General features: G+C 42.3%; 2 protein-coding genes across 2 annotated transcripts; both read right to left on the reverse strand.

The window, feature by feature from the left end:
- LOC134449609 (trypsin-1-like) lies at positions 1-1,821 on the reverse strand. The gene is made up of 6 exons (XM_063199638.1): positions 1,751-1,821; positions 1,502-1,649; positions 941-1,191; positions 700-833; positions 413-514; positions 1-118 (listed from the first exon to the last, which is right to left on the reverse strand). Exons 1-6 carry the CDS (start codon positions 1,788-1,790, stop codon positions 71-73), a joined length of 723 nt encoding a protein of 240 aa, XP_063055708.1. The 5' UTR covers positions 1,791-1,821; the 3' UTR covers positions 1-70.
- A 10,211-nt stretch (positions 1,822-12,032) lies between these two features.
- LOC134449608 (trypsin-2-like) lies at positions 12,033-13,896 on the reverse strand. The gene is made up of 6 exons (XM_063199637.1): positions 13,732-13,896; positions 13,394-13,541; positions 12,955-13,205; positions 12,718-12,851; positions 12,412-12,513; positions 12,033-12,301 (listed from the first exon to the last, which is right to left on the reverse strand). Exons 1-6 carry the CDS (start codon positions 13,850-13,852, stop codon positions 12,254-12,256), a joined length of 804 nt encoding a protein of 267 aa, XP_063055707.1. The 5' UTR covers positions 13,853-13,896; the 3' UTR covers positions 12,033-12,253.
- Positions 13,897-24,396: the final 10,500 nt, after the last annotated feature.

Raw genomic sequence — 24,396 nt, forward strand, 5'->3', positions numbered from 1 at the left:
TGCCATTTTAAATCCATTTATTTTGATCTAAGGATCATCACATCCTAACTCAGAGACGGTGTCATCTGATTTAGTTGCTGGCCATGGTGCTCTGCAGCCAGTCAGTGAAGATGCAGACCTGATGAAATTGGAAATGGGTTGATTAGCAGTTGTGAAATCATTCAGTTTGCTTTTTCTTTTTATTTATTTGGGACCATATATTAAAACATAAATGTTGCCATTTCATGGACTGCACCAAAGTTACCCTTATGCTAATTTACATATGCAGTCCCCAGGTAGAACATAAGCAAATCTTAACACAGCCATTTGCTAAATGTAAGGAAAACCCATGCAATGCTTACTATGCTTAATTATGAATAAATGGTATACTATATCTGTTATTATTTTGGAAATGACACAGGCTTAAGCTTACCTTGGCGTAGACACCAGGATGGTCACGCTCAGCACAGCCGTATCCCCAGGACACAACACCCTGCAGCTCACCGTTGCAGACCACGGGGCCACCAGAGTCACCCTGAGAGACAGAGAGAGAGAGAGAGAGAGAGAGAGAGAGAGAGAGAGAGAGAGAGAGAGAGAGAGAGAGAGAGAGAGAGAGAGAGAGAGATCATGTTTTGAGAGAGTGATCTGCTCTGATATTCTCCGAGTTCCATTTTGATAAAAGTATGCTATAACAGTATGTCAATGATGACTATGCTGTACCTGGCAAGAGTCCTTGCCTCCCTCCAGGTATCCAGCGCAGAACATGGCGTCGGTGATCATGCCAGGGTAGGAGTTGTCACAGTCGCGGTCAGACAGGATGGGGATCTGCAGGCACTGAAGCCTGTCACCACTGACTGCAAGAGGTCAAGGGAGAGTGGTTGTGAAGATACAGTAACAACCGCATGCAACCTCAACTGCCAAATAACAAAACCTACAAATAAAAAATAAATACTGTGCTTACCATTGCTCATGGTGTTGCCCCAGCCAGCCACAAGGCACATGGTGCCAGCGGAAGCACATCTGGAGGGGAGGGCCACGGGCTGAACATACTGGTTCAGGGTGGCGGGCGTGCTCAGCTTGATCAGCATGATGTCATTGTCGATGTTGTAGGAGCTGTACTGGGGGTGACGGATGACGCGGGAGGAGTCGATGAACTGCTCGGTACCCTCGGTCTGTCCAATGTGGTGCTCGCCCAAACGCACCTGAACACGGCTGGAGGCATGAGGGAGGGAGACAGAGCAGAGAGAGAGAGAGAGAGTAGGAGAGAGCAAGGTGAGGCGAGTGGCATTTTGGGTTTTCTGCCCACAGAGAGTGAGAGCAGTCAAGAGAGTCTTCAGTCAACTATAATGACTCTTTAAAGCATCAATTGCCTTATTAGAATTGTTAATTAGCATAGTGCTACATTTAATATGGATTCCAAGCCATATTTGTTAGTTTGTCAGACATAGCCTGTGTATGTTTTATATGGAGCAATTGTCAGTTCTTAGCATTTCTGAGGAGAAATCTAATGGTGGTGGCTTACGACTTGTAGCAGTGAGCAGCAGACACAACCCAGTCCTTGCTGACCAGGGAACCACCGCAGAAGTGGTAGCCGGAGTTCAGAGAGACCGTATGGGGCTGAGAGTGGGCCTGACACTCATAGCCTCCGACGATCTTATCGTCCTCTGCGACTGTACACAAAGACATAGTGCATCATGACAGGGCATTGCCAATAGAATGTTTTACTATCTCATATTCACAGGTGCGATGAATCATGGTGGCGCATACTCACAAGCAGCTCCAAGGAGTACAAGGAAGACCAGAGACCTCATGATTGCTGATTGATCCTGTCGATGTAGGTCTGCATCCACAGCCCTGCTATTTATGCAGACTGGACCAGGCACAGAAATGTACACCACACCCCTCATCCCCCAAAATCTGTCCAATTAGGTCTCATTTCTAAATTCTTGGCAAATTACATAGTCAAGTCTCTTTTGGTTGGGCATTGGTTTGATTCATTAATAATTGACTAAGAGAGGAAAAGTACAATAACAAAAAACGTGCAAAAATTAAAACTCTAAATGAATGCATTAGACACTACCTACATCATTTAATGCACAAATGACAATTGAAAGTTAATTAATTGCATTATGGCGCTTTATTCTTATACCCATAATCCAAAAGTGTATTTAATTGTGTCATGTGCTCTGTGAAGAATAGGAACATTCTGTGGTGTAAAATAAATCTTTTTTTTTGCAGCAGATGATGCTGTTACTACTAATATTCCTTTTTTAAGTGTAAAGTATTCCCTCAGCCACACCAAGATTTTGTTACCTACGCCAAGGAAGTTGTGTTTTCTGTCGCATTGGTTTGTCTGTCTGTCTGTCTGTCAGAAGGATAACTCAAAAATCATGAACGGATTTGGATTGAATTTTGGGGAGTTGTTGGAAATGGCAAAAGGAACAAGTGATTAAGTTTTGGTGGTGATCCGGATCACAATGTGGATCCAGGAATTTTATAAAAGATTGTACACCATTGCGGGATAGGGCGAATTTTGACATTGCGTTTCTAGCTCCACAAAAACAAATCAGAAAGATTTGATAAAAATTAGGGTGTAACATAGTGAAATGTTCTATCAAACAGCTTCCTTGGCGGAGGTATGCACTGTGCACTCTCTGAGTGCATTTATAATTTAAGATGTAATATATAGGGATAGGCTACTACCAGTGCTTATCGGTTTAGTTTATCTAACCACATTTTCCTCCCTTTGGCAAAGTTAGACATATTTATTTACTTACTGACTACTAATTTAATTTGGAACTTAAAATGATAGGCCCCTATTCTTAAACAGTAGCTGCTCAAGGTAACATGGTATGGGATGATACTTCTATTTAGCAAGACATGTGAAATCAACATAGAAAAAAATCACATATTCAACTGCTTTCAATTGCTTTTTTGTTGCTTCATCAGAACTCAACGATGTATTTGCAATTCACACACCGCAATCTCTTGACATAAGTGCTGGTGACATGGTGTGACCTCAAATACACTACAACCTTGAGTTGAAAGTTTTTTCCAAAACTTCTGCTTGTTTCCCAGCAGTTGGCATTTTCTCACCACACCTCTAAGGACAAAAACACGTAGGCCTACATCATGTTGCTACTGTAAAACTCTATATTTATGTTGACATATAACCTAGCTCTATAGGTTATGAGCTAATTAATTTACACTTCTTTGCAGGGGCACTATTGGATAATGAATGAACTACAATGATTAATGTGTATGTTTACTGTATTGATGTTTAGTAGTAAGTGTTTTTACGACATTGGTGAAAGCATTTCCTATGAATATTTTACGATCAAGACAATACTTAAGGCAATATTGAATCTGATTTGTGCTTTTTCTTTGGCTTGGAAAGAACGTTCAGTATAGCCAAACAGCCTTTTGTTACAACACACACAAGCGCGCGCGCGCGCACACACACACACACACACACACACACACACACACACACACACACACACACACACACACACACACACACACACACACACAGAAATGTCATTCAAAATGAAATGAATGGAAAACAAATTGTCAATCTGAATTGGAAATCGCAATGCATACTACCATACCAAACTAGACCAAACATTCAATACCTAATGCATCCAACTCTATTTTGCATGCATGGTTGTAGTACAGTATATGGGCACTGTACGGACTGGTAATCTGGCATTCAGAGAATTTTCCCGGTGATCTGACAGCCCTGAGGGACCGATGCTGATGTTTTATTTTTATTTTTAAAGTGGTCCACAGTTAACATGGGGCCCATCTTCAATATAGACCGTGGACTTACAGTAAGTAAGGCGCAGATCTGGGCCAAACCCCAACTTGGATGAAGTTGGGACACTAAAACTGAGAATAAAAATCAATATGTTATCATTTTCAAAACATCCAGTCGATTCATTAGATGTAGAATGAAATGAGGACATATTAACTGCTAAAACCAAGACAAATATTGTTTTTGGGGTGGTGTGGGGGATGGTGAGGAGGGTGTCACTTACATGCTCATTCCAAATTTGATAAATGCAGCATGTTGGGACAGGACCAGTGGAATGCAATAAACCCCAGACTAAGCTACAACAACATAAGGAAGAACATTTGAAAAGGAATTTTATTGACTGCCAACATGAATGTCCAGGTATGAGATCATCACAGAGGAGACGAGCCACTCAGAACTAAAGATGGAGAAGGATTAATGATTGAGTTATTACATAACATTTTGAATTATTTACCTTTGAATTACCATGATGTTGTGTATAAGACATATTTCTGTAAATAAATCATTGCATAGGTTCACAAGATCATGATATACACAATGTAGGCCTATGTGGTTTTTGTCATTCCAACAGTTAAAGCTAGTGAAAACTTAAAGTGGAAATGAAGCACTGACAACTATTATCATTTTTTGGCGGCTTATTTATTTTCATAAACGAATGGATGTTCGTTGAACTGCACTTTTAAGTAGTTTTGCTGAAAAATGGCATGTTATTACCGAGTTTCGCCACAAGGGCGCAGCCATGTTCGCCGCCTACGTAACGCGAATGGTAGAACTTGGTGGCTAATGTAGCCTTCCATTCACTTAACGTTAGCGTGTGCTAACTACAGCGCTAACTGACTCTAATCGTGGCAGTAAAATTGAAGGACGAGGGGTTCATTTTACATTGTCCCTGGCTCTTCTATGTTACAGGCCTACTGTCAAATGAAAGAGATGCAAAGTGTCATTATCACTTTGTGTCAAAAAGCCTTTGCTACGAGCATGGTGGGATAGCTGCAGCCATCCACCCATTGCATCCACCATAGGACAGGAGTCAGGACTGGGGCTGCTCGATCTCATAGGTTTGTAGTGACAGACCGTCACCAATAACGTCTTTTTCCTGCATTGTTGGACGCTAATCTGAAAGCCCATGTCTTTAAGTTGGCTATGTGGTTCAATTCAGTAATAGAAAATAACTTGCAAAATTGGCGGAAGTTTGGAAAGCTTTGTGAAGGGAAGGGACGCAGCCTGTGTGTGTGGCTATCCCATCCCCTCTCTCGTCTCGCTCTCGGAGGAGCTTTGGGGATTTGAAGTTGATGCCACGGGAAATGACACGTTAAACTATCATGGCCTACATTAAGTTATGGCATGCTTAAAGTAGCTGCATCTATTGTAGTAAACTTATGTTATTGAAGTCGCGGATGCATCCTCAAACTGGCTGGAATAGCGTTGTTGCCTTGGATTATTGTTGACTGGATAACACCGATAAACGTGGGCACGGAGATGTCAAAGTAGCCTAATTCAGGTGCTTGGAAAATGTTGGCGAAATCATCGGAAGATGAAGGTAGGGAACTGCAACATTGCACGACATCGCACGATTATGAATAGTGATCATATTGGCTCATACCAAAGCGACTTCTCACCTTAGCAAAAAAAAAGCTGCTTGTTTACCTGTGGTTCATGTGATGGGATGTCTTGTCTGCCTTCGTGCCTCATATTTGTTCTGTCCCACCCAAACACGTATTCTTGCTTCATTAATAAGCTCATAATCAGCCACACAAGTCCCAAATGTTTAATTCACTACTATCATAACAGCATTAGGAATAGGACACTACCATTCGCGTGACGTCACCCGCTGTTGGCTGGAAACGTTAACAGAAACGTTACGTGTTTGTGCTTTATTTTTTTTATTAACGGCTTAAATTTCAGACTTCAAAAAATATATATATTTGCTGGCTTATCTTACTGGTATTATAGACCCCTATATTAGGTCACTGCTTCATTTCCACTTTAAGATATTAAGAATACCTAGATTGCATTCTCACAGTTGCTGGAAGCAGGCTTGCCTTTTGGGGCAGAGATGAGCAGTTTTATTTTTGATATCTCTATCCATAAATTAATAACAAACTACTATTGAGAAAACAAAGCTAAAAGAAATGTTGGAAAAATCCATCCACCCAGTCAGAAGTTATGGGCCAAACAATTCAGCCATCTTGGATTCAGCCATCTTGAAAGTGTTGTAGCTCCGCGTTTTGGGGATATACTAAATGACATACATGGTATTTTAAGTTGGATAAGGAACACTGCATATGATATAATTTTGAAAATCAACATGGGTCCGAGTGGGATTCAAACTCACAACCTCCATATCTCTAATCCAGCACCTTTGCCATTGATACTAAATGACATACATGGTATTTTAAATTGGCTAAGGAACACTGCATATGATGTAATTTTGAAAATCAATATGGATCCGAGTGGGGTTCGAACTCACAACCTCCATATCTCTAATCCAGCACCTTTGTCATAGATACTAAATGACATACATGGTATTTTAAATTGGCTAAGGAACACTGCATATGATATAATTTTGAAAATCAACATGGGTCTGATGGGATTCAAACTCCCAACCTCCATCTCTAATCCAGCACCATTACCATTGAGCCAAGCAGCTGGCTATCATAAGCATTCCAGCAAGACAATATCACATTGCATTGAAGAGCTGAATAATAGACTTCTAGAACTGTAGTTGCAGGTGCTCGTTAAGAATAGAATGTTGAGAGAAAGTGACAGTTGAGATGGAACCCTATATTGGCAGCACCTGTTCTGATTGACTGTATGACAGTTAGTATGCTCTAAGGCAGAGGGCAGAATCAAAAACAGTTTCTAGGTCTTTAGTTTGCTGTTGTTAAAAAACTAAAAATAATTGGCACATGTCCTAATAGGTTTATAGGTTAAACGTTTCAGTCACAAATGGACCTCTTGTGGAACATGTGCTGACCTCTTCAGAAAGTCACTTCAAGAGCCAATGGGAAAAGCCATTGGGCCAGCCCTGCAATTTTTACACACCTGCCATTTAAAAAGTAGTGGGAGTTGGGACATGAAACTTTCACAGTTTGGAGTAATCTCATAGCCTGGTCTCATAGCCTCATTTCATTTCGTATTCATGGTCTGGCATTTGTTTGCTCTGAAGCGATTGTAGGAAGCAGGAAGTTTGCACTCAGTTATAGTTTGAAATTATTGGACACCTCTCACCCAATCGCTGGCAGTTACTCAACAACAACATAGCGCAGACCAATGGCTCTGGCGCAGATGTGTACGTCATTGTCACGAGCGTTCTCCCCCTTTCGTCCCCACGTGGGGGGCGTATTCGATTATTGGCTGTTTTCTGGGGGGGCGTTGCAATCAAAATTCTACTGCTCCAAGCACTCCACAGAGAAGCACGGCCAGACTACAGTAGTGGAGCCAATCCTTTGGCGGAAGTACGTAGGATGGCTCGCGAGGCTAGTAATCTCATAGAGCTCGCTTACAACACATCAACTAAACTTCTAGGTGAAAGTGTTGATGTTTTATGAACAAAAAAAGCTTCCTGCACTCTTGTAGCATGATGGATATGTGGTTGTGCGCCTTTAACGCACGGCAGGTGTCTGCTGGTGCGTTAGCGCGTCAGGTGATGTTTACGCACCAATTACCGGTGCCGAAATCTCTTTAAAAAGAGGGCCTAAGCTACTCCAAAGGCGCCGGCATGTTTGTGGCAGGTTCGCCTGCGTTTCCATGTTTAATCGGGAGTTCGAGCTTCACTGAAATTATGTTGTTCATGTGGAGTATCGAGTACTGCCCGAGTGGTTTCTCGTGGCTTTAAGAGCTAAGACTGACGAAGTCTCCAGCTGGATTGCTGGCTTGATCCACTCGCGCCGAGTGCCCTGGTAAAGGACTGAATGTGGTCGCGGTTTCCCCCCTGCCGCGGTTGGAAGTGTGTGTGTCTCATCGGTCGGGGTGTTGACCCCTTCGTCGATGTAGCTGTTTGACGTGGCGGGCTGCTGTTTAGGTTGGGTACACTGATCTGATTAGATGCGTCGAGTGTGTGTGCGTAACGGCTGAAGTGTTTATGTGAGTGGGGTTGCGTGCCTGTTTACACTTTGTTTTGATTTTGTGTGTGCTCCTGAACGAGCAACCCCCCCTGTCCTGTATTTTAGTTATCTGTGCTTTGTTTGTTATTTTCTGATTGTAGTTTGCCACACTGGTGCCCAGTCTCCTCCCATCCCTGTATATCCTGGCTCCCCTGAGCTTCTTGGTTGATGTGTCGTGTAGTGTAGGTGCCCACCTGGTGCCATAGCGTGATTGGTTGCAATCTCAACGGTGTGGGTTGACCTGGGTGTCCAGAACTATAGCTAGCCTGTTTGCTGTGCATTGGGGTGATTACGGTGCTCTGTATTTTAGTCGAAGCTCAAGGGGTGGATGGGCATTCTGTGGTAGTATGGGATAACGGACCAGTGATGGCGTGACGTGGGTTTATTTTATTTGATTGTTTTCTTTTTGTACATGTCCAATCCCAACTGTGTGGGTTACTGAACTCCTTTGCACACTAAATATATATATTTTTATAAGAACTGGAAATAATAAAATAAGATGATAAACTGTTACCCTGCCTTCTGTCTCTGCCTTCTAAAGCGAACCTAGTGTGCCTTGGTTACTATTCAAAATACTCTGGGTGGTGAAATTCCCCCAGTGGCGTAGTCGTGCAATTCCATACAAATATAATAGTAATTCATTTTTGGGTTAATTATCATAATTCGGTCCACCTTACTACATTGATCCCTAGAGGGCTGGAATGCCTGGCACGAAGGTTCTACCATTGTTTTCAATGGGTACCTGAACTTGCACAAAATCGGCAAAAACGGAAAAACGACAAGAGACACCGACACGCTATATCAGTACAAATTATCTCCAAGCCGAGCCGGTCGTTTTAGTGTTTGAACGGTGTCTCTATCTCGAAAGGCCTAGGAGGAGATCCATTTTCTATTTTTACTGCCCTGCACAAGAGAAGCAACAAAGCAAGCATAAACGTACTTAGAGATTACTAGAATCGGGCCTTGCTCTGCAAGCCCGCTTAATAAACGTACTTAGAGATTACTAGAACCGGGCCTTGCTCTGCAAGCCCAATTAATAAGAATGATTCATATGTTCACATGATGTAAAGGTTTATCAGTCTTCTATACTGTATGTGCCCAAGCTGAATTGATATGTAAAGACATGGGAATGATTACAGAAGTAAAAAATGTACATACTTTTTTAAATGAACACAATTTTGCATTATATATGCTACAGGAAAAAAAAACAAATTAATTAATTAAGTTAATTAATTTTTCATTTTCATGAATATCCCCCAAAACAATCATTTCGCTCTGTTCTGACGGTTGATATTTTTTTTTCTCTACTATTCTCCATCCAATGTAAGAATTTTGTTGTATATTTACAATTTACCTGTAGTGTTCCAACTTCAACAGAGTTGGGGTTTCTACATACCTGGCCTCCTCTGTCATCAGCTGCCATCACAATATGAGTATTGGTACACGTAGCTACTTGAACATTTCCAAACTAGTGAGTTATTATTTATGTCATTGTTATAGACAGTAAAAATGCACGATTACGACTGGTGGGGAGAACCGACTCAAGGTTAAAAAAGGCAAAGCTAGAAAATACAGTATACATAGTCTACTTTGTAATATAATTGACATTCTAACCTATGAGAACAACAGTAGGCCTACAGTGTATACTGTGTCTACATATACAGTATACTGTATATCAGTGCCTTATTCTAGTACACATCCCAAGTGGGATAATAAAGGGCATACTTGCTTACTTACTTACTTACTTACTTACTTACTTACTTACTTACTTACTTACTTACCAACCAAAGGCCCATGTCACAGTAGAGTATGCTGCTCTGACAAAGCATGTATGCCAACCATGGCAGATCACTGCACGTCATATCAGATGGTGTGTCTGCAGCAGGGTGATATGGGGACACAATAATTGAGTGTCTTGCTTTCCTCTGAGACACTATACCAAAATGTGTCTGAATTTTTGTCATTATTTAGCCTAATTTAAGTTATGATAGAAGGTGCAGGATTCAGTAGAAATTTCTGAATAAAAACTCTGCCTGATGAAGGTCTAAGGACCGAAAGCTTGCAAGTCAAGTAAACCTTCTTTGCACGAAAATAGACCTGAATTATTTAGCCTAATAAAACATGTAGAGTATGAACTCTTTGTCATTGTAAGTTGTTGGATGCTTATATGATTCAATAAGGTGAATAAGCATTATTTTGGCTCAACACGGAAAATGGGCAATCATGGGTAAGTGGTTAGGGCGTCAGACTTGTAGCCCAAAGGTTGCCGGTTCGTCTCCTGATCCGTCAGGTTGGTGGGGGGAGTGATTAAGCAGTGCTCTCCCCCATCTTCCTCTATGACTGAGGTATCCTGAACATGGTGCCGTCCCGCCGGACTGCTCCCTTAGGGCGCCATTGAGGGCTGCCCCCTTGCATGGGTGAGGCATAAATGCAATTTTGTTGTGTGCAGTGTTCCTTTGTGTGCTGTAGAGTGCTGTGTCACAATGAGTTGGAGTTTCCCAATGGGCTTTCACTTTCACTTCACGTTAATACTTGCTGGCTTAGTCTCACTCTCCATAGTTGATGCTAGTACTCATGGTGCAACAATTCTTAGGCAAGAATGTCAGAGTTGAGGCAGCCTTCAGGCATGGCAGGCTAGTTGACCTCTAGCCAATTTTTTTTTAAAGTGTTTCATGGGTTTAAATCAGTATGAATGCAAATCAAAGTAATTGGCCAGGCAGCATACTCCAAACATCAGTCATCCACACTGGTGACAGAAGTAAAATGTTAGCAGCACTGAATGTTTGGCTGCAATTAGTCAAAATGTTATGTTATACTTAAGACAGGTCTACCTGCTTGTGCGCTAAAGCCTCTGCAGATGATCCAGAATGCGGCGGCACGGTTGATATTCAATCAACCCAAAAGGACCCATGTTAGTTGCACTGGTTACCGATCGCCGCCCGGATCAAGCACAAGGCATTGACCCTTGCCTACAAAACCATCACAGGAACGGCCCCAGCTTATCTGAAGGACCTACTAACGCCTTATGTTACTGGAAGAGACCTGCGCTCATCCAGCACAAGCCGTCTGGCTCTGCCATCCAGTCGCTCTAGGTACTCCCAGTCAAGATTGTTCTCCGTTGTGGTACCCAAGTGGTAGAACGGTCTCCCAGAGGCAGCAAGACTAAGCACATCTCTTGCAGCCTTCAAGAAACAACTAAAGACATTCCTCTTTCGAGAGAATCTACTAGACTAATGCTTGAACTGGCCTTGCCCCAGGGCAGACTCCTGACATGATGTTTAGTTTAGTTTAGTTTGTGTGTGTGTGTTTGTGTGTGTGTGTACTCGTTATTTACTCTTTAAAATAAATAAATAAATAAATAAATAAAATAACCCCTCTTTGCAACTGCACTTGTTGTTCTGTATATCTCCTGTGCACTTTGTATTTGCTTGTGATGTTGGCTTGATTATGTCCTCTTTTGAAAGTCGCTTTGGTTATAAAGCGTCTGCCAAATCGAATGTAATGTAATATAAGACACTAATGTTTAGATTTGTGATTGATAAGTTCTTTTTAGTGACTTAGGATATTTTGGATATACAACTCGAAATTATATGTGTGGTAAATGAAATGCCCTGAAATCCTATTTTGTTCAATATTCCAGTATTTTGGAGGATATCTTTGGGCTTTTACACACAGTGCAATATAATACAGTATGTTTATTTTTGGCACAATATCAGTCTACCAAGTGTTTTCAAAACACACAGACACATACACACACATTCCCACTTTTTACTAAATTAAACTGAATTCACATTGATGTAAAATGTAGGCCTATCTATGATGAAAATTGATATATGATCAACAATGGTTTCAGTCTGTATAAGACACTCCCGTTTATCCTCAAGGCAGTGATTAATAAAAACAAGTTTAAGAGCTTGACTGAAGTATTTGAATCATTCTAAATGTACAGTATGCAGTATTTGATCCCAGTATTTGAAAATGTCTGGTTACGGCCCTGCCCCTATTCCTTGCCCCATTTTAATACAGCATGTTACAGGTGCCTCTAATTTGTTGAATTATTTGTATACCCCCAAAATTACAGGTCATTTCCATCAACAAATCATTCAGAAGACATTGTTGGTCAATGAAGGTATTTTATTGTGCATAGACTGAAGTGTATGGTGAGTGGTTCATGAATGACTTAAGTTAAAATACAATGTACAAAATAATTGAGGTAGACAGATGTTGGATTCAGATATAAAGACATAAAATACACAGAAACTACCAACATTTCACTGCAGTAAGATGATGGTAAACTGCGCAAAGACATTAGATCTTGTCTATGACTGTGATGGCATCTAGATCAGCAAGCTTAATAGCTGGCCATGGTCTTCTCGATCCAGTCGTTGAACAGGCAGACCTGGAGAACAGAAGTCGGTTTATTAGTACACAGTTGGTCAACAGTATGAAGTTAACATTTGTTGTTGCATTGTTTAAATGTTGTGCTTGCAGGCTATGTGATTGTCTTACCTTGGCGTAGACACCAGGGTGGCCGGCCTCAGCACAGCCGTATCCCCAGGACACAACACCCTGCAGCTCACCGTTGCAGACCACGGGGCCACCAGAGTCACCCTGAGAGAAGGAGAGAGAGAGAGAGAGAGAGAGAGAGAGAGAGAGAGAGAGGAAAAAGCAGTGACTTCCAGTCCTGATCAATATAGGCTGCTTAAGACCATCTCATCACACTAATTTATAGCCCATTAGAAGTTGCAAAAATACATGTAAATAATAATGCATGATTTGGACGGTTTGGGTTTTGTGTTAGATTAAGAATTGTACCTGGCAAGAGTCCTTGCCACCCTCCAGGTATCCAGCGCAGAACATGGCGTCGGTGATCATGCCGGGGTAGGAGTTGTCACAGTCGCGCTCAGACAGGATGGGGATCTGCAGGCACTGAAGCTTGTCACCACTGACTGCAAGAGGTCAAGGGAGAGTGGTTGAGAAGATGCAGTAACAACGGCATGCAACCTCAACTGCCAAATAAACCTACAAATAAAAAATAAATACTGTGCTTACCGGAGCTCATGGTGTTGCCCCAGCCGGACACAAGGCACATGGTGCCAGCGGGAGCACAGCTGGAGGGCAGGGCCACGGGCTGCACATACTGGTTCAGGGTGGCGGGCTTGCTCAGCTTGATCATCATGATGTCGTTGTTGATGTTGTAGGAGCTGTACTGGGGGTGACGGATGACGCGGGCGGAGGTGATGAACTGCTCGTTACCCTCGGTCTTTCTGATGTTGTGCTCGCCCATACGGACCTCAACACGGCTGAAGGAGAGAGCAGCAAGTCAACTTCAATGATTAGAGTACAAAAAACATCCCTTAAACAGAACAGCATGCAGATTGTGTAAGTAGTCCTGTGTATTTGAAAGACATTAGCCTTTTATTTTGTAAATGATGACAATATTCCTTACTGCATATGCCAATGAGTTTATTGATTGAGAGCAGGTACTTACGACTTGTAGCAGTGAGCAGCAGACACAACCCAGTTCTCGTTGATCAGGGAACCACCGCAGAAGTGGTAGCCGGAGTTCAGAGAGACCTGATGGGGCTGAGAGTAGGGCTGGCACTCATAGCCTCCGACGATCTTATCCTCCTCTGCGACTGCACACAGCACCACAACATCACGTTACAATATTGCTCAATTGTAAGACAATGTGCCAAAGTCTTACAGAGAGGGAGAAAAGGCTACTCTTTTGATTTTTTTTTTTTTACATTTAGCAAAATCTTTCAAAATGCCAAGTTTAAGAACCACGGAGAAGGTAAGAGACGAATACAAGTAGAATCTACTCACAAGCAGCTCCGAGGAGCACAAGGAAGACCAGACACCTCATGATTGCTGATTGATCCTGTCGATGTGGGTGCACAGTGGACCCCTGGCATTTAAAGGCCTTCAAACACTGACCACACCCCATCCGAGACTAGCCGACCAATGAGAATGTTAATAATTTACTGTTGTCAAGGGGAAACGTGGCGAAAAGTAAAAAGAAAAAATTAAAACTGTAAATGATTTCATTATACCCTACTACGTACATCTTCATTTAATGTATAAAATAAATGCCACTTTGAACATTTATTAATGATATTTTGGTGTTTTATTCCTATTAACATAACCCAGATAATGTATTTAAGACAGGTAATTGTGTCATGTGCCTTGTGAAAAATAGGGACATTCTTCAGTGTTTTAAAATAAATCGCTTTTTTCCCAGCAGGTGTCGCTACTGCTACTATTATTCCTTTTTTAAATTTTGAGTTGGGGCATTCCCTCAACCACACCAAGCTTTTGTTTGAAATGCAATCAATAGGGCTACTACTTATCGGTATAATTTATTTATCCATATTTTTCTCCCTTTGGAAAAGTTTTCTATATTCATTTAGTGACTACAAATTTAAAGGTGCACCGTGTAATAGTGTTCTTGTTTAGTTTATTTCCAGAATTTATGCTGCCCATTCAGAAATGTTGCCTTTTTCATGAGTACAGTACTTACCACCACCACCAAATTTTAAGAATTCTATATGACTGGGAGAATTACACCTTTCATACACAAAAAGGAATGGTCCGCCATTTTGAATTTCCAGAGAAAGACATTTTTAGCGGCAAGACTTACTGTACTTTGGTTATACTGGTAAATATTGGTTTATTATTTATTACATATTCATGAAAAGAACAGATTTGGTAATAGGCAGCACAGTGTCAATGAGCAGCATAGTTGCAGTACCCATTCTGGCCACTTTCTACACAGTGCAACTCTTTGAATTTACAAAGCTATAATAGTTACACATTAGCTACTCAACTCGGCATGATATGGGACAATTGTAGCCTACTTGGAAAAAAGTGACTTTTTAAAAAACTTCATCAGAACTATTGTATTTGTAATTCACACACTGCAATCTCTTGTCATAAGTGCTGGTGACATGGTGTGAACACATACACGATAACCTTGAGGTCAAAGACCCAGCAGTTGGCATTTTCCCACCAAACCTCTAAGGACAAAAATAACATGTACCTACATCATCTTGCTTAAAAACTTCATATTTATGAAATTAAATGGCATAGAGAAGATGGTTGACATCTAGCCTATATCTACTGTATAGGGGAGAATTCCTTTACACTTCTTTGCAGGGGCACTGTGGGATAATGGATGAACTATAATGAATTATTAATGTATATGTTTACTGCCTTAATGTTTATTATTTGAATAGTTACTACATTGGTGAAAGCACTTATGAATATTTCAAGATCAACACCATAGATGTTATATTTAATCTGATTTGTCAACAAATGGCTTTGTTTGTGCTTTCTGTTTGGCTTGGAAATAATGTTCAGTATTGCCAAACAGCCTTTTATTACAGTACACACACATACACACACACACACACACACACACACACACACACACACACACACACACACACACACACACACACACACACACACACACACACACACTCTCTGTCTCTCTCTCTCTCACACACACACACACACACACTCACACACACACACACACACACACACACACACACACACACACACACACACACACACACACACACACACACACACACACATTTAATTCAAAAAAATGAAAGGAAACAGATTAAATTGTCAATCTGAATTAGAAATGCATACTACCATTACTACCATACAGCACTAGGCCAAACATTCAATACCCAATTCGCATGCTGTTTTTTTTTTGAGAGAGAGTGGCCCACAGCTTACATGGGGCCCATCTTCAATAGAGACCGTCAGGGCCGGCCCAAGCCTTTATGGGGCCCTAAGCTAAATTTCATCGGGGGGCCCCTCATACCAACACCTACTACAGTATATTCAGTTTTTATTGTAGGGTGGTACAATTAAAAGCGGTACATGAAATATGACGTTCTACCCACCATCATTGAGGTGTTCCCCAATAATGGTTTCTGTTGTGTAAGTGGTATATGGGGACTTACACGATTAAGGAAAATGGTGGAGAGTTCATTTCTTTTTGGAACTTTGCTGCTCACAGGGGGCCCCTGGTGGCATGGGGGCCCTAAGCCATCGCATAGTTCGCTTATGCCTCGGGCCAGCCCTGGAGACAGTGGACATATGTGAGGGGTGGGTCTGGGCCCAAACAGCTTGAGCCGTTTCCATTCTTCCACCCCCCAAGCTCTGACTGTAGGTTCCTCCTGTATTGCTTATACAAACCCCAACTCCCCAAACGAAATTGGGACACTTGGATAAAATGAAATTACTATTATTTTCAAAACATTCAGTCCATAGTACATTAGATGGCGAATGTAAACATATTAGCTGTTCCAGTAAAACCGAAAAAAAAATATTGGTTCTCTTTCAGTTGACTCGTTTCACCATCTCTTTGGGAGACAGCTCTCAGCTGTGCGATTTAACAAAGAGTTTTTCAATCACGCCGGAGGTCAAATGAGCTGTGTCGTGGGCGGGACGTCCACTTTGTCAAAACCACGAATCCTCACTTATCCTTTTAGGCGAGTACATCTATGCAAAAAAAAGACCTAACCCCAAAAAAATTGATACAAAAGGTTTTTCAACTGATTTTGTTACCTCTAAGTGTCCTTAATAACATACTAAAAATCTAGGAAAATCTGACTTCAGGAAAGGTGTCATTTTCAAGATCAAAGTTTTTTAAAATAAAGGTTACTACATGATAATTACATTGGCATGAACTAACATATTTTCAGGATCTGTTTGTTTGGAGTGCTGTTTGGGTGGATAAAGACACTACTGCTATGATAATATCAGTCAGGGCACATCATCAGTGATGAATCATGGTGTCACTAGGTATTTTGGGTCTTTCAGCAGCTGAACTGAATAGACAGGAGCCACTACATGTGTAAGTAGAGGGCAAGGTGAAACGGTTGGTACTGGAGACAGACAGTGTCCTGAAAGGACATAGGGCTTTAGCATAGCTTTCGGGTAAGCCAGAGTAGGGCCTGTTGTAGCTTCATAGGCAAGGGTCAGGGCCTTGTATTCAATTAGGGCATGAAAAAGAGGACATGACTGGGAAACTGAGGCTATGTGGTCAGAGAATGATAGATGGTCATCATCAATGACACCTAGATTTCTTGTGGCCTTATTTGAGGCAACAGTAGCAGAATCCATATTGAGCTCGAAATCATGGCAACCTAAATCTTTGGCTGGGATCACCAGCAGTGCATTTGGGCGAGGCTCAACTGAAGGTTGCATTCCTTCATACTTGTGGATAGTTCAGAGAGGCAAGCGGAAATGTGTGTGACCGTGGAGTCATCTGGCACAAAGTAACTGTGCTTCATTGGTGTAACAGTAGTATGAGAAGCTGTGAGAACAGATAACATGACCCAGTGATGTGGTGTACATGGCAAATAGGAGTCCCAGCACCAGCCCTTAGGACACCTCTGTGGAGAGGTTATGATTTGAGGACAGCTGACCTTGCCCTTGATACATGCTAAGAATGATACCACCAGACTCAAAGAATGTCTGGAAAAACTTGAGACACATAAAACTGAATTATTTATCTAAGAGAGATGTTAAATAATCATCTTTTGAAAAAAAAAATGCTAGCTGGTGTGTATGCACAAAGATTTTTAGATTTACTACAAAACAAAAAGATATGTCCATAATCTCTTCTGAAGATATCTTCTGGCTTGCTAGAAACAAAATAAAAGAGTAATTTTGAGCTTGGCTTTTTCAGATTTTGAGGTTTTGCATTTTGAAATTTAATGCATATTTAATTACATATAGTCCAATTACCATATTAAAACATAACATTTCAGAAAACTTGCAATACATTTTTTTCTCACAAATATGTGAGTAATCACTGGATTAAGTTTCATGGTGATATCGGCAAGCTAAATATTTTGGCCTATTCACCTGGAGTGTCTCTTGACCCATATAATAAGCCTATGGCAGCCATGTTGAAAAAATTCATTTCCCAAAGTCAGATTTTACTAGATTTTTAGTATGTCATTTAGCAGGTCCAATAGTAATAGAATCCATAGAAAAACCTTTTGTATCAATTTTTTTGGGGTTAAACCCTAAATGTACTCGCCTATGTCTTCGTCTGGTGACATTGTGACGGTCTGTCTTCTTCCCCTCCCCCGCTCACCTGCGCTGAGCTCGGAGCTCGTCCCAATTAAGCGCAGCTGAGCGCAATTGCAATCAGTGTGGCATTCCACTTTCTCTTGTTTCAAAAACTCCCCTCACTCACTCCAAAATGAGAGCAGTAACACGCACACACGCACACAACACAGTAAAATTTGTGAGCCCGAGTATCCAGCCTGGATCGAACACAGTTACGTTTGGTACTATTGCTACGGAGCCTTTGTGATATCCGAAATAACTGCCGTAAGCGTGCCGACATTGTCTTTGCCTATTGTATTTATGTATTATATATGTATATATGTATATATGTATTATCTTGAGACAAAAATGTTCACAGTTATTACTGATCATGCTGCACTCCAATGGGTCCTGACGTCTACGAAAACATCCAGTCGACTCCTGCGATGGGCTCTGCGACTGCAGAAGTTTGATTTCATTGTGGAATATCGCAAGGGAAAACTAAATGTAGTCCCCGATGCCCTCTCTCGTGTTCCACCTCCAGCGGGGTCGATTGCAACCGTTCAGATCCAGAAGGTAGACAGTTTCCCTCTGACTGCTGACATCCTGTACACAGAACAACACAATGACACACACATTCAAAACATCCTCAAGGCACTGGCAGAAAGCGACCCAAAAATGCAGCAAGACTTCATTGTGATGGAAGACATGGTGTATCGAAAGACCACCAACAACGGCAAGACACTCCACCGCCTGTACATCCCGGCATCCTTGCGGGACGAGATCTTCCATTCCTACCATTCGTCACCTATTAGTGGACACTGCGGAACATTCAAAACTTACAAAAGACTCTATGACAGGGCTTACTGGCCAGGAATGTGGACGGACGTGAAACATCGGATTGCTTGTTGCCAGCGGTGTCAGACCAGAAAGGCTGACAACAAGAAGCCTGCCGGAAAAATTCAGCAGACAGAGGTGAAGAGACCCAATGAAATGGTGGGAGTGGACATCATGGGCCCTTTTCCTCGAAGCACAGAACAAAATGAGTACCTCATAGTCTTTGTTGATTACTACACCAGATGGGTTGAACTCTTCCCAACCAGAACAGCCACTGCACCAGTTGTTGCCAAACTCTTCAAGAGAGAAATTCTCACTGGCTGGGGAGTCCCTGACTTCATAGTCTCTGACAGAGGCTCTCAGTTTGTCTCCTCCCTGTTTAAAGAGCTCTGCAACAGTTGGGCAGTCACGCCAAAGCTCACAACAGCATACCATCCACAAACCAACATGACGGAACGTGTGAACAGAAATATCAAGGCCATGATTGCATCTTTTGTCGACGACAATCACAGAAGGTGGGATCAATACTTACCTGAATTTCGGTTCGCCTTGAACTCGTTTGTCCACGAGACAACAGGAGTTACCCCTGCGGAACTGCAGCTTGGACGCAAACTGCAGAGTCCAATGGACAAACTCCTGTCCAGTCACAGTTTGTGCCCTGATGATTCTTCCTACGATGTAGTAAAACATCTCAAAGACCTGCAAAACAAAGCAGAGCAAAGCAGTAAGATGGCAAAACGCAGACAACTGCGAAATTACAACAAAAACAGAAGAGATGTCACTTACCTGCCGAAGGACAGGGTCTGGGTGCGCAATCATCCTCAGTCTTCTGCAGCACGCTACTTCTCGGCCAAGCTGGCTCCAAAATGGAAAGGCCCGTACAGAATTGTCCGGCAGTTGGGTCCTGTGAATTTCCAGGTGGTCCGGGAGGACACTGGAGAGGACCTCTGCACTATTCACGTACACAACCTTAAGCCATGCTTTCCAACAGCAGCGGAGCTGGATGCCCGGGAGAGGGAAGGTCTTCGGACACTCTTCGAGGAATCGTCGGATGAAGAAGACTTCCCTGGCTTCCAAGATTGACCCTCACAACCTACGGTTGTTCTTCCATGGGGGGGAGAATGTGACGGTCTGTCTTCTTCCCCTCCCCCGCTCACCTGCGCTGAGCTCGGAGCTCGTCCCAATTAAGCGCAGCTGAGCGCAATTGCAATCAGTGTGGCATTCCACTTTCCTCTTGTTTCAAAAACTCCCCTCACTCACTCCAAAATGAGAGCAGTAACACGCACACACGCACACAACACAGTAAAATTTGTGAGCCCGAGTATCCAGCCTGAATCTAACACAGTTACGTTTGGTACTATTGCTACGGACCCTTCGTGATATCCGAAAGAACTGCCGTAAGCGTGCCGACATTGTCTTTTCCTAAGAAGAATGGAATACATCGTCTAAAAGGACCTGGGTGGTTCCCTCTTCAATAAGAAGACTCGTGAGTAAATGAACTGGCTGGATATTGCCACTAACTTCGCTGGCTGCTCTCTCCGTCTTGCCCTTCACCCCCAAACAATAGTAGCCTACACACCTTGACAAGTTACAACGCAACTCCACCAAAAGCCCAGAAACGCACACAATTCCACACACCCACATTACAACACTACACTTACCTTCTCTATCTTCTTCCTCTCCTTTTTTCCCCCTATTTTTTGGAGAGTTGATAACGACTATTTTTTGTTCTTGGGACATATTGGATTAATGCCGTTTGGATTTAATACCTTTTTTGTTGGATATACCTTTTTTGTTGGATTAATGAACATTTAATGAATGAAGATTTTGAAAGTTTAAGGAACTGCCTCGTCTCATGCTTTCCACTTTTTACAAACATTGACTGATTCACTGATATTTTTTGCTGACGGTGTTTTGGGATTTAATATTTTTTTAAGATTGCAGTTCCCCCAATCACCACACCGTTACAATATTGACAGACTCTGGGTTTAACGGTCCACAAGAAGTACCTACAGTACATTCGCCGGGCACTCAGTCTCGACAAGACCTCATTTCGACCAAGAGAGAGTTCGTTACTCTGGATCAGTATAATTACGTCAATTTGAAAATTGAGGACTGTTTTATCTTATCTTGGGAAACTGCTGAGTCACTAACTATCTGCTAAGCCCGCAAGCAGTGTTGGCGTGCTAACTGTAGCATTATAGCTAGCCCAGCTAACTCGCCTAGTTCCATAATGACTACCCGCTTCATTTCAGGAAAGGAGAGAGGCGGAGCCCCGATACTGCCCCAACGGATGCGGGTTCAAGGACCCTCACCTCGTCTGCGTTGGCTGTTTCCATGCCAGCGAAGGACTCGCCGGCGGTGAGTGTGATGACGGTATTGAACTGAGTGTTAATATACGCATGTCATTTCTTGACCACATAATAGCCTAGCATGCTAAATGCTCCTACGCTGAAGTGGATTGGGATACCCCGCTAGCACAAGGGTGTGACTGGGCTGAAGTTTCCCAGTTTCCCACTACCAGCAAGCCAGAAGACCCGGGGCACTCTTGCACTCTTCCGCCTTTCGGATCTCAGGCTCTGATCATGAAGGAAACGTTGAAGTAGACCAGTGGTTTTCAAAGTGGGGGCTGGGGACCCCTGGCGGGGCGTGAGGGGATGTTAGGGGGGCCGTGGCAGGTTGGCAGGGAAAATATTGCGAAATAAAATCAATAATTTCATAAATTAAACTAGACTCTAGAGGATCAAGTAAGGGGAACTCGCACACCTTGTATGCCGATGCAATCGTGTCCTTTTATTGCATGTTTCGAAAATAAAAAAAGTGCTACCCAAGTTTTCGAAACATGCAATAAAAGGACACTATTGCATCGGCATACAAGCTGTGCGAGTTCCCCTTACTTGATCCTATAGTTTGCCTGTTGGAACCTACGCACCCACCCAGCATCAAGAGAAAAGCCGTGGTACCTCCCTTTGAAAGAACATAAATTAAACTAGAAGCACTCCGAGAGCGCAGACCTCCGCCAAGGGAGCTGCTTGATAGAACATTTGACTATGTTACACCCTCAGTCTGTCTGCCTTCTTTTCTAGTCCCCGCAAGTCAATTTCTGGTCACTAGGGGCGTCTAGATGTATAGGCCAGCAATGGTGAAGTATCTTTTAAAAAGTCCTGGTTCTGGTTCGTGATCCGGATCACCACCAGAACTTAATCACTTGTTCCTTGGGTCACTACTGACAACTCCACAAAGTTTCATCCAAATCCGTTGATTCGTTTCTGAGTTATGCTGCTGACAAACAAACAAACAGACAGACAAAAAAAACAGACAGACAAACCAACGCGACCAACAACATTACCTCCTTGGCGGAGGTAATAACTTATTAGCCAAAAATAAGCCAATCCCAGTGGAATCATTTTCCTCTTTACAATGTGTAGCCTATGTAGTCTATTATGCTTTCTGTAGTACTTGAATGGGTTTAGGAATGCACCAACATTGAGTTGTGAAACCGGGTGCACAAAACAAATAGTGTGGCATGGCTCATATCAGGGGGGTCTTGGCTGGAATCTGGCATATGGGGGGCCTTGTCATGGTAAAGTTTGGGAACCCCTGAAGTAGAAGACAAGGGTCCCCCGTCTCACGAGCCTCACACCGCTCACGACGTGTGGGATGAAATAGGGGAAACCACAGACTGGATCCTTAAAGCGACACAAGGCACCACACAGGCAACGGGGCGCACCCTCTGCGTTGCGGTAGCAGGAGCGAGAGGGCTGTGGCTGGAGTAACTGCCCTCCCCGAGAGAAAACAGCCATCATGGACCTGCCCCTGTCCCTCATGGGTCTTTTCGGGCAAGAGGCCATCGCGGTGATTTAAGAACGGGCGCTACAGGCGCGGGGGGTCCCCTTGTTAAAGGCCCCTCTTTAACAAGCGCTAGAATTTGATTTGCCCGAGATTGGGGCAAAAGGCGTTTCTGACTCATTTGTCATTTGTCTTGGCAAGCTCTATTGTAAATCTGTGCCGCCTTCAGAAACATTTCCCACGGTTGATCGGGCTGCAGATTACCTCTGGTCTCCAAAAAGTAGCTAGCACTGCCCATTTGTTTTATGAACATGTGGGCACGTTTTCTACAGATCTACATGCCGTGCGTGACGCGTAATGTCATGACATAATGTCTTGACGTCATCTAGCGACTTCTAGTGACTTTGGCTGATTTTTTTTTTTTGCAACACTACCTGGTTCCCAGGTGGGCCTTTTCTGTCATTGGATGCCGTCACAATCTGGATATTGGTAGCCACTTGAAGCTTGTCATTGCTATATAGAAATACAAAATGCACAATTACGACTGGTGGGGAAAACCAACTCAAGGTTAAAAAAGGTAATGCTTGAAAATACTGTATATTTGCAAAGATAATACATAGTCTACTATACTGTAATTGCCATTCTATACAGAATATATCAGTGTCTTATTCTATTACACATCCCAAGTGCCAATCAAAGGCCCATGTCACGGCAAAGTATGATGCTCTGACAAAACATGCCAACCATGCCAGATCACTGCACGTCATATCAGATGGTGTGTCTGCAGCAGGGTGATATGGGGACTATGGGCTTTCCTCTTAGACACTAGACCAAAATGTGTCTGAATAATATTGTTATTATTTAATACTGTAAAACATGCGTATGCGTAGGCCTAAACATGAGTATTAACTCTTTACCAATTTGTATATGACTTAATGTGACTAAAAGGGACACTGTGTGAGATTTGTAGTTGTTTATTTCCAGAATTCATGCAACCCATTCACTAATGTTACCTTTTTCATGAATACTTACCACAGCCATCAAATTCTACTTGTAAGTATTCATTTTAACTGGAAAAATTGCACTTGTCATACATGAAATGGGGAATTTTCTATATGGTCTGCGATTTTGAATTTCCAGAAATAGCCATTTTTAGCTGCATAAATGACTGTACTTGGACCATACTAGAACATATGTGTTTAATACTTAGTAAACTTTCATGTAAAGATCAAATTTGGCAATAGACAGCCCAATTTCAATAAGCAGCATAGTTGCAGTACCTTTTTTGGCCATTTCCTGCACGGTGTCCCTTTAACCATTTTTGTGGGTTTAGATGTTTAGAATATACTGTAGGCTACCACTTGAGATTATGCTATACGTGTGGAAAAGAAAACATCCTGAAATCCCACAATGTCCCATGTTCCTGCCAAATTTTTGAAGATATCTTTGGGCATGTACACACAGTACAATACAGGGGTGCATTTCTCGAAACCAAAGTTACTTACTACATTAGCTACTTTGTTTTCAATGCATTTTCCCATTGGCAACTACCGAAGTTGCTAACAACTTCTCTTTTGAGAAATATACCCCTGTACAACTATGAATGACTCAAAGTGCTTTTAAAATACACAGACACATACAACACTTGATATATCCCAAAAAAAAACCGACTAGAGGTTATTTTTCATCAAGAAATCATTCATATGACATTGTTGGGTAATGAAGGTATTTTATTGTGCATAGACTGAATTATATGGTGAGTGGTTCATGAGTGAATGAAGT

This window comes from Engraulis encrasicolus, chromosome 5 (genome assembly GCF_034702125.1).
Source record: "Engraulis encrasicolus isolate BLACKSEA-1 chromosome 5, IST_EnEncr_1.0, whole genome shotgun sequence".
NCBI lineage: Eukaryota > Metazoa > Chordata > Actinopteri > Clupeiformes > Engraulidae > Engraulis > Engraulis encrasicolus.